This window comes from Crocodylus porosus, unplaced genomic scaffold (assembly GCF_001723895.1).
Source record: "Crocodylus porosus isolate Cpor-Errol unplaced genomic scaffold, CroPor_comp1, whole genome shotgun sequence".
In the NCBI taxonomy this organism is placed as follows: domain Eukaryota; kingdom Metazoa; phylum Chordata; order Crocodylia; family Crocodylidae; genus Crocodylus; species Crocodylus porosus.
Genome location: NW_017728932.1, coordinates 7,593,405 through 7,610,848, shown reverse-complemented (window position 1 = coordinate 7,610,848; position 17,444 = coordinate 7,593,405). Strand labels below are relative to the sequence as shown.

At 44.3% G+C, this 17,444-nt stretch overlaps 1 protein-coding gene across 1 annotated transcript in view; it reads right to left on the bottom strand.

Annotated features, from left to right (window-relative positions):
• Positions 1–17,444, bottom strand: part of WBSCR17 (Williams-Beuren syndrome chromosome region 17) — a 311,468-nt gene that overhangs the window by 12,088 nt on the left and 281,936 nt on the right. Inside the window, exons 8-10 of the mRNA XM_019545487.1 lie at positions 13,863–14,048; positions 9,631–9,768; positions 7,606–7,701 (exon numbers count right to left, since the gene is read on the bottom strand). Of these exons, the coding sequence (XP_019401032.1) occupies positions 7,606–7,701; positions 9,631–9,768; positions 13,863–14,048 (420 nt within the window). The remainder of the gene's footprint in view (positions 1–7,605; positions 7,702–9,630; positions 9,769–13,862; positions 14,049–17,444) is intronic.

Sequence of the window (17,444 nt, the reverse complement as noted above, 5' to 3'; positions counted from 1 at the left end):
TGTGTCTATGTCCGAATCTCTGAATCTTTCCAAATCTCTCCAAATCGATTTGGAGGGGTTTGATTCAATTTGGAGAGATTAAAGGGTCCTCTGATTCGATTTGGATTTGGAGATTCAGCCACTAAATTGGGCCAAACCTCCGCCGAATTGAATCAGGGAATGAAGCTTCGCACAGCCCTAATGGGCAACTAACTTGCCCAAGCTAAGACCCCCTTGCCAAGATCCTGTGTTCTAGGCTTGTATCCTAACTGCTGCACCATCTTTGAGGGAATAGTTGAGCAGAACTATATTCCCTGACAGGCAAGATAAGCCAGATCTCAAGGGCTGGCCAATTTGGCCATTTATAGATGTTACATTTTTCTAGGTTTAATCTGAACTACAGTCATCACTATATACCTGTGGACGCCTGTGGTCTGAATTAAAATTGGCTCCAGTCCTAATTAACTAATCCTAATTGAATGAGGATTCAAGTCAATGCACACTAGGGCAGTCCGAATTAGGCAATTTAAACTGTATGAATTGACATGTAGATACAGAGTTACTTTTAGGAAAAAACAGTCCTTAGGAACTCACAGAAGCATTCCTTAGGAATGCAGATAAGTATTTTGCAACACAAAAGAGGCTATCGGGCACAAAGTAACACCTTTACAAAGCCAAATGTGCCAACACCACCTCACCCCAACTAAGTATCAGTTTCCTGAGCCAGCAGCCTTGCCCAAGCCCACGAGGTGTGGACAGAAGTGCATCTCCCTGCTGTAACTGAACGCTTTGCAGGACGCGTTCTGCGTTTCAACGATCCTGGAACAAACAGAAGTGAGGCTGCAAAGTTTTGAGAATGGGAGTGGGGAAAGGGAGCAGAGGGAGCTCATTCTACAGGTTCCCCAGCTGGCGCTAGAGGGTGGGGTGGGTGAACTGAAGCTCCACCGGCTCAGACGAAACTCCCTCCACTCTCTTTCCCTCCTTCCAAACAGGGATAAGTTGGCAGGCAGCACAGACAGAAGTTACAGAAGATGCTCTGTTTTGAAACTTCTTCAACTGACCCCTTGTGCAATGAGGGTTCAGATTTTCACCTAAGCAGCCATTTTTTAAGTTGGCTGCAGCCTGCAGTTGAATGCACTTGTGTTTGGTGACAGCTATAAACTGCGTTGTGGCCAGATTGGGCAAAACTGACACTTCTGGCCAAGCCCATGGGCTATGGTCTGTGAAGTAGGGGACAACCCACCTCGAATATCTATTAACCCTTGATTTGAATTGAAATTTGATTTGAACTGTGTAATGCAAATCAGTTAACATAGTTTAGAACATGGTGAGCATGTCTACAAATGGCCCATCAGTCCCTCTCTCTATTAAAACAATCAAATCAAATGTACCTGAAACCAGGCTGCTGGCTGCAGTCTCTAGCTGTAAACTTGTACTCAAATGGCACTTTTGCTTCTTATGGAGAACTTTGTGATGAAAAGATGCAAAAAAAGTGTTGTATGGCAGTGGGAACTAAATAAGCCTCCTGTAAGAGGTTGATGTCGCACCTCTCGGAGCCACGTCATCTCCCGATTGAAATGGTAGTGTCTTGTCATTGGAAAGGCTTTCTGCCATGCCTTAGATGTTATGGGAGATCTGTCTAGACACTCTTGGGAGACAACAGATATTATCATAAGCTCAGTATGTTGACGGTTCTTGCAGGGCTCCACTATCCCCATACCCTGCCCTCACCACACCTGATGTTCCAGACGTTGTCACGTGCCTCTGAGGCTGATGTTCCCACTCTCTCTCGAAGGACCCTTGTCTGAGTCTTTGGCTAATTGACTGCTTGCCCTGTTCTTCCCTGCATGGGTCCCAAGGCAGCTATTTCTCTCTTTCGGTCCCCGGTTGTCCTCCTGGGCCTGGGACCAACTCTTCCTCCCACCCTCCCGGGGAGTAATTCTGTCCTTACCTTCTTCCTCCCCCAGGTTCCCAGAGCGGTTCTCTTCACCCCCCGGTACTGGATTTTCTGGTCAGCCAGCTCTCCCCATTGGATCAAGTTCTTCACCGGATCTCACCAGGTAAGGTGAGGGGCTGGAGCCTTCCCTAAGGGGTTGGTCCTCTCCTCCCATTTGCTCTCCATTTTCCTCTCTTCTTCACTGTGCTTCCATCCTCCTCTGACCCTGGACGCTTCCTTGGTGTCCCTTAAATCCCCCTCTTTCCAGCTGGGTCTGCCATGGCAGCCTCCTATTCGCTGCCCATCTGACCCAGCTGTTTCTTCTCTTGCAGTCCAGCGTTGTCTTTTCTTTTGCCGCACCCTTTTCTCCCTCCTGGGTCCGAACCCCCGTGTTTGAGTTTGCTGCAGCAGTCTGTGATCTGCCATGGCCCCAGCTGACTCCCCAGATTGTCCGGAGCGTGGCATTTTCCTTGTTCCGGCTTGTTTCCTTCTCCTGTTTCTTGAGGTAAGTTTGGCCTTTTTGCTTCTCCCTTGGTGTTTCCTGTGGCAGGGTGCTTCAGTCACCCTGTCACACCTCCAGAGCAGTGGGTCTCAACCAGGGTGCTGTGGCACTCTGGCGTGCCTCAAGGTCCTTTCAAGCATGCCACAGAGCGCCATGCAATGATAGCACTGTTATGTGTGCAAACATAATTCACAAGATAAACCCAGAGGTTTCAAATAGGAATTTATAGTGTTAAAAACCTTCTGATCGGTGGTGGTATGAGTTTTGTGCAACAGAAGAATTGCTCTGTTATTTTTCTCTAGCCAAACAAGTGAAAATGAGGAGCTGGCATTTTCTGAGGGGTGCCTAAAATCTAAGGGTGCCTTGGGTCTAATAAAAGGTTGAGAAAAAAAAAGAAGAACTGGTGATGCCATTTTTGTACTTGAAACTATATTCTTTACTACTACCAAGTAAGCTACAGAATAGGGCTGGAACATGGCTGGAATCAGTTAAAGAGGGACTGCCTTTTGTACGGTGAGAAAACTGACGGTTAAGTTGCAAATCTACTCAATAAATTAATTACCCCAAACAAGTTTAGGAACTTTCCAGTCTCCCGGGGCATTTTTCCCCTCCTGCACTGTTTTCTGATTCATGTGAGAAATTGATTTCCTCAGGCAAGCTTTTTATTATGCAAATATCTAGTGAGCACTTAATGTGATGGTCTTTATTGTGTTATATTTCACAGTTTTGATCTTAATGAATGCAATTGCAGTGCTGAGTTTCCTCATATAACACAGATTAAAGAAACAGCAGACTAACCCTCAGAGGCTCCCCTTCTCCGTACTTCTAATAAGAACTGCATTGACCCAAGAGTATTAGAGTAGATACTGGCTTAGAGAACACCTGGGACCAGGAATTAAGCAGCTGTAGTGAGTCTTTCTGCAACTTATCTTTTGAGATGAAAGCTTGATGTAAGCAGCTTGTCTTTGTGTGTAAAGCAAACCCATTACCAATGGGGGTGTAGCAGACTAGCTGGCAGAGGCATGCATCAGACTGCACGTCTCAGGCCGCAGCCCTCTCCAGGCGTGCAAGGGTTGCAGCCCCTTTGGGCAGGGGGCTGGACTCGATGATCTCCCGAGGTCCCTTCCAGCCCTAATGTCTATGAAATCTATGAAATCTATGAAAAGTTGGGAGTGATTACAGGTTTGTAGGAAAACTGGGCCAGCTGAGAAAGATAGGGAAAGCCACCAGCCAGAAGGCCATTGTATTTGTGAGGAACTTCGACGTCGGGGTACGCTGGAGGAAGGTAGAGCAGGTATTCCAGGTGGCAGGGGTGATGGAGTACATGGTTGTCTGGCTAAATAAGGCTAGGAAGAGCCATGGTATGGGGACAGTTACATTTGTCCAGGGATGCCACAAGTGCATTGGCAATGTTTAACGGACAAATGTTGTGCGGCAGAGCCATGCAGGTCACGACAGACTGAAGGACTGCTCCCTGTGGAGAGTACTGGACAGTAACACAGTTGCTCTGGGGTCCCAGGAACTTTGGCTTGAGATAGGGAACTGGGCCCTATCCTTCACAGAAGGAGGGACCGAAGGGGTGGCTTGTGGGGAAGTCAAAAAGACTGTGTATTGTGTGTACTCATGGAAGGTGGTCCTAGAAAGAAGGGAAAAGTTCCTCAGGTGGTGGTGGTGGGGGAATGCCTATGGTAAGCAGGCTGTAGGGAGTGGGCAGCCAGAGTGTAGTCATATGGCAAGCCCAATTAAGACTTCCAGTGGACCACTGGGAGCTACCCTGGAGCAAGCACTGATAGGAACCGCTGTGAGCGGGTAGGAAGGACGCACCAGACCAGGAGGGGTGGAGTTTGAGAAACATATTAACTGGGGCCGGTGCCAGAACAGGCAGTCTAGACCTGCAGGGGGCATGGAAAGGAGCTGTGTGCCAGGCGACCACAGGATAACAACCACCTGATGTCTAAACTACCCTGAGAAGACAAGAAAGAGGCTTAAACCCGAGAGGAAAGTTGGACCCAGAGTAGGGAGGGGGGACTTTGGGTACAGCTGGTACCGGTGGTTTGGGAGGCAGTGTAGGGATGGTGGGGGTCCTATAGAGCCCAGTGGGGTAATCCCAGCTCCCTAGAGAAGGGCACAGAGAAGAAACCCCATGAGGGGCAATCCTAGAGCACCAGAGGGTAACATGGAGCTGAAGCAGTCCTACCCTGAGCCAAAGGGTGCTAGGGTGGGCTGGGCTAAACCAGAAGTAGATTGAGAGCAGCTTAGCCCTGAACAAGCGATGCACAGGGGAGCTGTGGCTCTGAAATTGTTGGAACTTGGGCCAAAGCCTGCAAGGGGGCCCAGAGGTAGAGAAGAGTGAGGCTGTCAAGGCATAATCCCACAGTGCCACTGGGCACGCAGAATTAAGCAGCTTTGCCCTGCACTAGGAGCAGCACAGGGGGGCCATGGCCCACGAGTCATTCAAAACCAAAGAGGGCACAACCAGAGCCAGGGGGCTCAGAGTGAGATCAAGAGCAGCTTGGCCCTGGGCTACGGATACACAAGGGGTGTTGTGGCACAGGGGGAGCTGTGGCCCAGGAGCTGTCCAAACTCAGGCCAAAGCCCAGGGCAATATTAGGCCTGGAGGGATGGGAGGGGCTGGGATGGAGGCAGATTAAGAGTGAGAGCAGCTCTGTCCTGTGCTAGGAGCAGCAGGAGAGCTGTGGCCCAGTATCCATCCAAGCTTGGGCAAAACCAGGGCCAGGGGGCCCAGACGCTGACTGAGAGCAGCTTTGCCCTGTGCAGCGGAACTGTAGCCTAGTAGCTGTCCAAGCCCAGAAGGGGCAAGCGTAGGGCCAAGGGGCCCAGAGTGAGATTGCATGCAGCTTTGCCCTGGGCAAGAGACACACAGGGGGAGCTGCGGCCCAGAAGCCATCAAAGCTGGGGCCAAAGTAAAACTGTGAGGCATGGGCATGGGTACAGGGGAGGATGGAGCCCATGAAATAAGCCCTTAAGGCAACTAGGATGTAGATGGGACAGGAGTGCCCTACCTAGTGCCTGGGAGGTGGGGCGAGGGAATAGAGAATTGAAGGGGGTTCTCCTCTTGGGGGAGAGGGTGTGTAGCAGACTGGCTGCCAGAGGCTTGCTGCAAACCTCAGGCTGTAGTCCTCTTCAGGCTTGCAAAGGCTACAGCCCACCTGCAGGAGTGATTACAGACTGCCTAGGAGGACTAGGCCAGTTGAGAAAGATAAATAATTAGGTGGCTACAGAAGTCAAAAGGCCCCCAGGGAAAGGAGTAAAAATCAGATCTGACAGATAGGGAGAGGGTTGCTTGGCCAGTGGCTGCAACACCAGGCTAGGGACTCCTGGGGTCTGGGAAGAGACCCAGCGGCTTCAGGATTGAAGCAGCAGCACCACGTGAGGGAACTGAGCTGAAGGCCACCTGAGAAGGAAGACAGCAGTGAGGAGAGAGCAGCAGGAAGCCAGAGGCACCTTCTCGGGGGCTGGAAAAGACTCGGGAATCTGAGTGAACCCTATATGGACTATGTTATTTGTGATGTTCCTGATGGGTAAGTGTGCCTGGGAATAAAGGGCTGCATGAAGTCAAAGACTGTTTGAGTGAAGCAAAAAACCCTGAACCCATTACAGGGAGTTTATGCAGCTTCAGCTTCATGGATTTCACCTTTTCTTCCCTTTCTACATATACTCCCTTCATCACTATGCTGTCCAAGTGCATTGATTTCAATGGAGTCAGGCAGTAGGCACATACATAACTTTCAAAGCATGTTCCAGCATAACTATTGTCCAACATATATGGGTCCTTCTGGATCTCAACCTCTCTCCAGGGGGGAACTGTGTGAACAGTGCAGTGTTTTGTTTTTAGGTGGTTGTCGTGAACCAGACAACTAGGAGATGCTGGGACATACAGTGACATTGCCAAGCTGAAAGATGGCAGAGGTATATTAGTACAGAAAAAGAGGGAAGAATACATCATGGGGAAAAAAAAAAGGCTTTCAGAATCTCTGCAGTAATCAGTCAGTCCTTCCTTATAGCACTCATGGCTCTTCAGCTAAACTATATGGAGAAGAAAAAAACCCAGCCCTGCATCCTCCTATCATGGTTCTACTTCCAGACCTAACAGGAGCCTGTATAACTTTTTCTCCAAAAGGCTGCAAGCAAGAAGGGAATTTTGAAGAAGGAGTTGAATGAAGAAGGGGTGACTATCTTTCTGATGTGAACAGAAAGAATATCCCAGGATTAAGGGGAGGCTAGACCGGGAGAAAGAAATGACAGGGATGGCTTTCCAAGGAGACACTGGAGACTTACAGTTTCTGGACGTACACCGCAGAATCTGTCCCCTCTATTCTAAGGGTGGATATACTGGCATATTTTATGCAGTAACCCATCTGTTCTTAAACATAGGCTTTCCAATCCCATGACTGTCAAGCCAGGAGTATTCAAGTGCAGAAAAATTATTAATTTATTTTTACAATACAATGAATAATAACATTACATAAAGGAATTAGTTATCTACATAAATAAAGCAGTTTTCACAAACTCCCCTTGCCACCATCCTGACAAAAACAAGCTCCTTATATCAAAATGGCCTAAACTGTGTAATGGAGCCATGTTTTCTCCCCCTCGATTAAGATGAGAGGTAGCAGACCCTTTCAATTTGATCTGAATTTTTTGAGAAGTAAGAAAAACCCTAGAAATATAAGCCTAGACTCCAATAAGGTTACATACAATAAGTCTTTGCCTAGTGGAAATAACATCCTAGTTATCATCTCATCAGAAAGCATTATTTGTTTTGTTTTCCCAGTCTATGCCTCTTTACCCTGCTGGCATATAAACAGGAAAAAAAAAGAAAAGATAATGCCTTAAAATGCTTTGCTTGTGCATGTTCTATTCTGCTGATTGGCTCTTTGCTTTTTAGCATTATTTACCCAAGTCTGGAAGCTTTTTTTCTAAATTAAGCTTTTACTCACAGCTCTTGCAAGATTATGGTAATTTAATCTGGAAAATGGCTTTAAGAGTAGTTGGAAAAATATAGCTCTTTATCTGAGCTATTCTTTGTTCTTAACAGGAAGACTAGCCTTATCATTTGCGAGCCTAAGCCAGCACACACACTGTATATCTTTATTCTGCTTTGCAGCAATCTCTGCCAATTATTGATCGTTACATAGGCTTCTGTATAACAAAAGCAAATCCTTACCTGAGGTCCCCAGCCATGGCATGGATACAGTATTGCTGTATGATTCTCCTGCGGACCTTGATCAAGGCATACATCTTTTGCTTTGTTGTTACGAAGCTGTGGGGGGGAAAAATATTGCCTAGTTATGCAGCTGTTCCCTAGGGGAGATGAATGCTGCTGACCGCTTACAGCATGGCCTCTGACCTTTAATGTTATGGGGAGGGAAAGATGCTTTACTGTGCCTTCAGGCATACTGATTCACAAAAGGGGTTAGTGTGGCCTACCAGGTTTTCTTTTAATAGAGAGTTTAATAATAACGGCTACGGCTGTTATTTATACAATAATCACCATTACAATTACTACCACTTGGCTCTGGCACTGATTCCTGAGATGACATCAGGAAAGAAAGCACAAGGAACCCCTTCCATGCTATCAGGTAGAAGACAGACAGGAGAGCACATGCACGTAGCCGTCAGCCTAAGAGGCCAATGAAGAGGTGTTGTTAGACATCTTGAGAACATGGTCCAGGTATGGTATGGAGAGTACTGACCGACACTGCAGTCGGAAGCAAAGTGTACAGTCTTCATTTTGGAAGTGTAGCATTGACACTGCCTTGGTCTCTATGAGCATCTTTATACATGCTCTGGAGTAAGGGGTGTTTTAATTAGAGTGGATCTCAGGAGCTGCCCTAAATAAAGAGCCCACAGCGTCATGTTTATTCAGCCTCCTGCAGTTCAAAATGGTGGTCAGGGCACTTTAACTACAGTTCGTTTGATGAGCTTTAGTTAAAGCATGCCTGCCTGTATTTTGGAGCATGGGGACACTGAATATATGTGCTGTGGAGGCTGCTGAAGCATGCTAAGTAGCACACTCCAGAAGGCTTGATTAATCAAGTCTGCTCCAATGTGTGCATCAGAGCAGGCATCCAGCAGATGTATAGGTGCCCTATGTCCCAGAATTATCCTAGCCTCTTCTGAGAGCCCATCCATTTGGTGTTTCCCACTCTTAATCCTTCTGTTCAAAGCAAATAGCCCAGGTTTTGGCAGTAGGGATGAAATGAGAAAATCTTTCCCTCTGAGCAACATTATTGCCAGCAGTAAAACATTTGAGGAAACTTAATACAAGCTTGAAAACCAATAGTAGGGACACGCTCATCATCACTACATAATATTTTGTCTGATCAGGAAGACTGAAACTGGACCAGTGATTTTTTTTTCAAGTTTAAAGGGAAACTAGCAATACATTATAAGAAACAAACCACTGTTGATCAATTCATATCATCAGGTGAATTAAGTGTTGAGAGATATTTGAGCCAGGAGATTTGCTTATGTATAGGCATTTGTTTCCCACCCAGGCCAATTGAAATGGAAACAGTACTCTGCATTTTCAGCGTCAAGGCATAAAATAACCTTAGGGCAACACACTTCCTCAGGATTAATAGCCATCTGGGGTCCTTGGGCTATATTTTAATTACTCCTTCCAGAGTGTCACTATTCCATGGGAAACTTACTGCAAAAGATTGTTATTTAATTATCATAAATACTTATTTTTTATGCTCCTACTGCTGTCTCAAAGCCAATAAGGACTGAAATAAGTCTTTTTACATGACACAATAGTATGAGTTTGGGGTAAACTTAATTAGCCCTATAAGGAATATACATGATGATCATGCATAAGTTGAAACCCCTGCGATATCAGCAAAGGTTAGATCAAGGGAAAATGATTACAAGGGGAAAAATCATACAAAATACACAGTCAGCTGCTTATCTAATGGAGGCAATACTGCAATAACTCTCATTCACATTTTACAGAATATATAGGGTTTCTCAGGATTGGCAATAAATCTAAAGATAGAAATATTGCAGGGAATGAAGAACAAATTCTATAAGAAATAAAATATTTTAAATCCATATAGCTCTAATTTAAGGGTATTTTGGACTACACCCATTATAGCATGTTGTTACATAAATATGCATCTATAAATATTGATATCTTACTTCTTAATACTTATCAATCTCCTTTAAGAACATACTTTGTCTTAATTACCTCCCCATATGCAATAGTGTTGTTGTATCTTCTCATTTCGGGATAAACATGGTCCAGGTACCACTGGAAATTCCTACACTTTAAGCTTTTCCTTAAAGCTTTTCTCTCAGATACATCCCCGATGTCAATGCCTGGATTCTGAAAAATAAAGATATAACCTCAGCATCTTAACTATATATTTATTCTTTAAAAACAAGGTATGTGTTTGTGTTTCATGAACATCTGATATTGCATCTAAACAGTCTGAAGCCTTTTAAAAGCTAAGTGACTCTGCATAGATGAATGATCATGCCACAGCATTTTCCCAAATCAAGTATGCACTTCCAGTGCTAAGACGAAAAAAACACTGGCCAAGAAGGTTAATAGAAAGGGAAGTCTTTCACTGCCGCACTAAGCAGGAAGGAGAAGTGTATATCACAAGAGAAAAAACAATGCTTTCAATGTTCTTTGAATTGTCAGTATTTGACAGATTTAGGCATGTGGGAGGAAATGCAGAGCAAGAAAGAAAATGCAGGGAGATGGAGAACATTACTTTTAAGCAAAGACTAAAAGCTCTTTATAGTCACTGGAAATAATCCCATGGACTTTGGCTCGGTCCCAAACACCAGAATTTTGGAGTGGCTCAGGACCCAAAATATTTTCAAGAGAGATCTAAATCCCACCCAGGTATCAAAACAAGCCCCTGGATTTCCAGAAGAGAACAATGCCATAGGTACTCATTTGGGTGGAAAGGCTTGTTAGAAGGGAGCGCCTGAGTGCTATGCTCACTCAGAGGTCTGACTCCATCGTTGGTGCTAAATGCATGAAAGTTTACCGCACAAGACCAAAATATGTGTCACTTTGCAAAAAAGCAGGAGCGTGGTTAGAAAGGCATTAAAAAAAAAGCAAAGAGCGATTTAGGATTGAAGGTGTCATGTTGGGGTTTAACTAACAGAAACAATAAAATGATGGGGAAACGAGTTTAGGCTGCACCTCTGAAGAAACTTCTGACAATCTGAACTATTTGTACTGTGAAATAGTTTCTCCAGGGAAATGGTGGAAATCCCACTACTTAAGCTGATTTAAAAGTAGATAAAACTATAGTTTATGTCTCAATGGGAATAATCCTGCAGTGGCCAGGAGAAATGACTCAACAGGTCACTGCATTTTTCATTCTACCTTATAATTTCAGGTAAAAGTCAGGAGAAGGAAAAAAAAGGCATGCTACAACCATCCTTATTCTTTTAGACAGGTGTCTACTTTTCCTTTCTTTGTCAGCTCATGCTCTGGCCTTCCCAAATATTCATTAAATACAGCTGGGAAAGCAATTTTCCATTACAACACTTGTAATGATCTCCTAATGAATTATTCACCCTGCTTGAAAGAAGAGAGCATTTTAATGGGCTATGGGGAGCCAATAGGTGAATATAAATACGATTCAACATGGGCAGATGAGGCACAGTCCAAAATCAGCATGATCAAGTGAGGATTCTGTGTTAAGCAAGCCCATAAAACCAGTCTGAGACTGAAATAGTCCCTGATGGAAAAATAATACCTGAAAGGAATGAACACCTAGGTGTGTTTAATTAGCCCAGGGGTGTCAAACGCACCTCGTGCCCTATGTCAGATCCAAACCATGCGGCTCCTTTCAGGTCAGATCCCAACTGGGGCATGAGGAAGCTGCAGTGGCAGCAGCAGCTCTGGTTCTGATCCAGAGCACAGGGCAGCAGCAGTGGTGGCAGCAGCTCCGACTCTGATCTGGAGCATGTGGCAGCTCTGGCTCCAATTCAGAGCACACATGGTGGCAGCAGCTCTGGCTCCAATTCAGGTGGTGGTGGCAGCAGCTGTGGCTCTGACCAGGGCAAAAGTGACTCTGGCCCCACATGTCCCACATTGGAGCTGCCACCACTGCATGTTCTGTGCCATGGCAGCAGCTCCATCCCTGGCTCCAGTGAGGGGCACAAGGTGGGGGTTGCCAGCTGGGGAGGCAGGGCCGCAGGAGTGTGGATGGGCAAATCGGCTGAAGGGCAACCCAGTGCTCCGCCTTTGCTCATCCTCCTGCTGCCAAGTGCTGTGTTCACTAGGATCTTGGATTCTGTGGCAGGCCACTTCCCCTGGCCAAGCTGTGGGCCATATGTTTGCCACCCCTAAATAAGTCTACAAGGTGCAAATCAACTCTGCCTTTCACCTAGGTACTAGCCATGACAAAATATTGTCTATGCAGATGAGTCTTCTTTAGAATTAAATCAGCATTGGGTAACTAATGAGGCTTGTATTAAAGTCCTGAGCCATGTAAAAGAAGGTCAGATCTTCATCCGTAATCCCATTTCGAGTGTTGACTCCACATAGCCTTCATCATGACCCTATTAATCTTCTGAGTTCCAACAACTCATTTCAATGCAAACCACTCTACTTTCCTCAAAACACAGGTTCATTTGAAGCTTAGGGTCTGAGCCTGCTAAGCACGATTACTGTCCCTCCTCCTGCACCTGTAGTCCTCCTTTACTGAGAGAAACCAGAAAATAACCAGTACTCAATATCCTGTTGCTTCTCTCTCCTGCTGCCCACGTTATTCCAAGAGACTGCACAACACGTGGCCTCTCTCCCCGGTTTGTCAGGTAAATGCAGCAGAGCAATCTGCCTCAGCTCATCGTTTTCTCAGCAAAATACTACTTGGGGACCTGGTGCAGTCCCCAGCACGTCAAAACAAAAATCCTTTTGGGATGTCAGTAGCTAATCAGCCACACTGAGGTTTCTTTTGTTCTCTGATGAAGCACAGAGATGCTGTTACTGGGTACCCAAATGCCAGTAAATCTCTGCAGATGTAACCTTTCTTCAGAGGAAAGTAGCAGCTCAGTTTTTATGTCATTCAAACAGCGTATCCCCCCTCAAGGATGGTGTTATCTTACAGGTGCACTGCATTTTAAGAGAGCCACAGGCTGTTTCACTAAATGGAATTCATCTCTGGGAGTGCTCTATAAAGCCTAAATGGGGTTTTTTTCCCCAGTTCCCCACAGGCAAAAGCTCCAGCAGAAGGCAAGAGTTTTGCTTGTAAAAGTTTATCAACAGCGGTATCCTCAAAAATAAATTAAAAGAAGGGCATGTAGCAACAACCCTATTCACAAGGGGCTTGAGCACACAAGTCAACAGTCTATCACCACCAATATATGCCCAGGCCTTTAGTAAAGTTTATCAACAGCTGCTCTTGGAAGCCTTTAAGTATTGACAGCTAGGTCCCCCATTTTTTAATCTTGTCTCATTTCTGAACAAAGTTCTCCTGAAGTCAGTGAGTCTGTACAGAAGCAATGGTTCACTCCTCTTGATCGGCATGCAGGACTGGGGATTTTGTGGCATATTTAGCTTTGCAGTATCTGTCGGCAGAAGCTTATGGCTTCTACAGGGAAGCCACAGCACTTTGCTGTGAGGTAGGTTGTACCTAAGTTTCACCAATAGCTTCTTAAAGTTCAACTCTTCTCCTGGAGATGTAAATGAAAACACCACAGTGTTTCTACATATTGTTCTGTCCAGACCAGCTACACAAACACGGCAGCTGTTGGCATGGGACCTTGTTTCATGTACTGCCATCCTGTTGTCTTTTATGCCTGGCTGTTTAAGGATTTTGAAGGTGCCTACAGTCACTGTCTATAAATAGTAAGTGTCTCAATACTATAAGGCAGAGATGCAGCTTTTGAGGATCTACATTTTCAGCAGGATCATGATTTTGCAGAACACATTTGCGACAGAACAAGTTTTGGTTACGCAGCGGAGAACTGATGATGATGTTGCGACTGTGAGAGGTGTTAACACGGGCCTGGGTAACACTGGGTGTGATGTACATCTACTACCGGAAACAGTGTCAGTTAAAAAGACTCATTTACAGACTGTGCCGAAGGATTTAATAATTTGCTGTCTGCCGGTCTTACAAAACGACTCAATTCGTTGGGTAACATAGAGCTATAAACACATAATAAATAGAAGTTGAAGTGTGAGGCAGATACATTATACTATATGTCTAATCTTTAGAAAGAATAATCCAGGCTCCTCCGCTGATATAAACTGGTAGATTTCCATTAATATCAGCATTCTCCAGGAACATCCCCTCGCCATCAAAGTCAATGTAGCCACGCTGATTTATACCAGCTGAGGATGTGTTTCAATATATTTCAGGCTTTTTTTCCCTAATATAAAACCAAGTACTGTCAAATCTGACATCTTTGAAAGGTAAATAAAGGTGAGTGGATATAAGGCCATACCTCTAGTGGCAAATTCCATGCAATGTAAACGTGGGATTTGTAATCGTCCATCCACACCTCTGCAACACGCAAGGCATTGCGCTTGGTGTAGAAACCAATGTTGTTGTTATAGGGCTTCTTCTTGCGTTCAATGTGAGCCACTCTTGAGCACGGCAGGACCTCCATGCTGCCGCCACACAGCCACACCTGAAACACAACAAGATGAGACACATACTGCGTGAAGTGAAAAGGGACTTCATTTTTTTAAGATGAGAATCCAAGCTGTGGTGCCCAGAAACCAAAATGGATGACCCCTTAAAAGCAAAGAGGTGGAAAAGGAAAAAGGTTATTTTGAGGGATACATAGTTGGATTAATTCATGGACTGCAATCTAAATAGTCCAAACCATGGCAAACTGGAGTACTTGGCGATCTGATCCTGCACATAATACTGAGAAGAGTACTCACTATTGCCTATAATCTTCTATACTGCCTTCCTCAGGAAAATGCACTGCGCGGGCAGAAAGCTGAGGGCTAATTTAAGTCAGTAGCAACACTCCAACATTTGCAGGATTGAGCCTTTAGCATACCATCCCTGGTGCTGTTGCCCAACAGGATAAATAAATGGATTACTGGAAATGTCTGTCCGGTTTGAATCTGCAAGAAGGATGCTGCAATGAAACATATTGCAGAAACAGATTTTTCTCTCTAGAAAACATTTGCTTGCCATTCTTTTCAACAAACTGCTTATAATTCCTTTAAATCACAGTTTACATTTTATCACAATCATCTCAGGCCTCCGTTACTTTGTACAGAAAAGGCTGCGTCACAGAACCCACGTATACATTTCTCCTAGACAAGTCTAATCATACCTGTCCTTTACGTTCCCTCCTTGTTGTCATGCTCGTTATTTATCTTAAACTGAAAATGGATCATATCCAAGACTCTCAGCACTAGATAATCATCATAAGCACACATGCCAATAATCCTAGTTCTGCCTATTCTGTGGTCTGTTGCTCATTACCATTTTGCATAGTTATTATAACACCTAGAGTTTCTGGGATTACTTCCAGACCTGCCACTCTTTATCCCATCTGTGTTCCCCAAATTTTATTGACCTCCTTCAGTATGATGTCCCAGCGTAATTAGCCATATTTTCCATGCCAGACTGGCTGAATCAGAGTCTGATCACCAGTGTGCTACTGTAAATCAAGGCTAATTCCGTTTGCCCAACAGGTGCACACAAATGAGGAGTGCACTGTGTGTTCACATGCAAAGCTCCATGATTCCAGAGTGACTTTTGAAAGCTTGACTAAACCAGATAAGATTATGTGCATGTAGTGGAGGTAGCCATGCCACAATTTAGCTTTGCACTCTCCCCAACTGCCACTCCAATTCCCTGCCTCTGTTCAATCTACTGCTCTTCCTTCTGCTCCCAGCCCTGTGCTGCCTGCCTAGTCTGCTGCTCTGCTTTCTGCTTCTTTCCCTGTGCTCTGTGCCCAATTTGTTGCTTTGCTTTCTGCTTCCTGTCCTATCTGCTGCTGTGGTACCTGTCCCTCCTGCTCCCCTCAGCCCACACAGAGGCTGCCCAGGCCATCTGCACCACGATAGCATATGCAGCATGTTGCTAATGCCACAACTACCTGTACCGAATATAACAAACTATGCTAAAAAAGTTATCAAAGCACACTGCATGTTAACAGCTACCCATTTGAATAAACAAATGCCTGTTTTCAATGTAGAAACACAGAAGTTCAATACGAGTCCATGTATTTTCCAGAAATACCCCATAGGAGGTGCTCTCACTTCTGCATTTTTTGGTTCCCTATCACCCACCAAGTGAACTGAATAGGAAACACGAGCCTGAAAGCCCCAGCTGAGCTAGCAGCCTTAGAATTTGGGAGCTGGCAGGCAGTCAGGGATCCCAAAGAGTTTATTTCACTTCAGAAACAACAAATGCATTTTTGGGTTTTTTTAAAGAAAAAATTGAGAAAATTCAGTTCTCTGGAAGATTTTCAGCCTTTGGCTTTTTCTCCTCCTTTGGAATGGAAAATATTTCTGCGAAGTAGAAAATTTTTACAAAGTAAACATTCAATTTCCAGCTCTATTAAGCAGTCAGCTGCGCACTTGATTATTATATTTTTGGGCTTTGCCTATATAATTGCAAGCTTTTCATATGGAACATTTTTTACGTTTCTGGAATCAAAAATGCAAAGCAAATTTCTGGATAAATATATATTGTAGTAAACTGGGGTACCAAGTTGCAAATTTCATTTGAAGTGCATTGATTGTATACAGAACTGAAAGTCAGTTCCAGAAGATCAATAAGAGTTTAATTTAAAAAGGCAATTATGCTAGGCAAGATCACCCTTCCACTTCCCAAACAGAACTGAAGCTGTCAGGGTAATGAAAAAAAAATGCACTCAGTTCTACCAGATATTTATAATAGTTCCTAGCTGATGACAAGTGGAGCAGAGAGAAATATATCCAATATTATTTAAAACTTGATTTATTTAAATATTTTGGCAACTTTTTATGATCTTTCATCCTCGGAATGAGAAGAATGAGTCTTATAAAACTTCTGGCAGCTGGACAAATACTATGTTCGTTATATAGATGGGTAAATTAAGGTACAGGGAGAATCCAAGCTGTGGTGGATACATGTTCATCCATGGACAGAACTCAGAGTGCCATATTCTCACCACTGAGCAGCTGGATACATGGGAAGTTCCCCTGAAGTTGCCCAAAATTACATGGGAAAAGGATTTAAGAGTCTGAGGTTCCCTTCTTGTTCACTAAGCATTACACATACTTGTTTCAGTAAATTCAACAAGAAGCATTACACAGAGAACTTATTTAAACAGCACTAACATTAATTCTGAAAGCTTGTTTTCATATAAGTGCTGGTGTGAACGCTTCCAGACTTCATTTTCTTTGCCCCAGTAAGAAATGACATATAGGCCATGAAGTGGAATGGCTCAGTAGACAGCCTATCTTTCCAATTAAGTAGCTTTTCCATTGGCCTGAAGAGGCAAATAAAGTGATTAAGTGTTGAGCTTGAAGCATTGTTAAGTGTTTGAAATGTCTGAAATGTTTAAAACAGCTCTGTGCTTAAAGGCACCCACAAGATGCTTTAAGAGCCTGCAGCTTCTCAGCCTGCCTTAAATGTTAAGACAGCTTTGCACATACAACTGAGAAGTTCATTGCTAAGGACTGTATTCCAGTTAATCTTCATCGATAACCCTGTTGAGTGGCATTATATCCCAAATAAGATCATTGCCAATAAACAGGGTCCCCGTTAAGGGGTTTTCCAGTTAAGTGTACAGAAACCAGATTCAGAGCAAAGAAACGTGTCTCCCAAAAAGATATTCTCATCACTGGAACAGCTGGTTCTAACTGGTTAAACATCCTACATTGTTAATCTGTTGTAGGAAGGACTTTTCCCATTCTCAGTAAATCAGACATTTTTTTTTAAAGGAAGAACAGTAAACACATAAAAAAAATCACAATTCTTAGACAGTTGAGGGAAAAAATCTACTTACAAACCAAGTCAAATTTGGCCTATTTAACTTGGCAGTGTTGCTTATGACAAACATATATACATA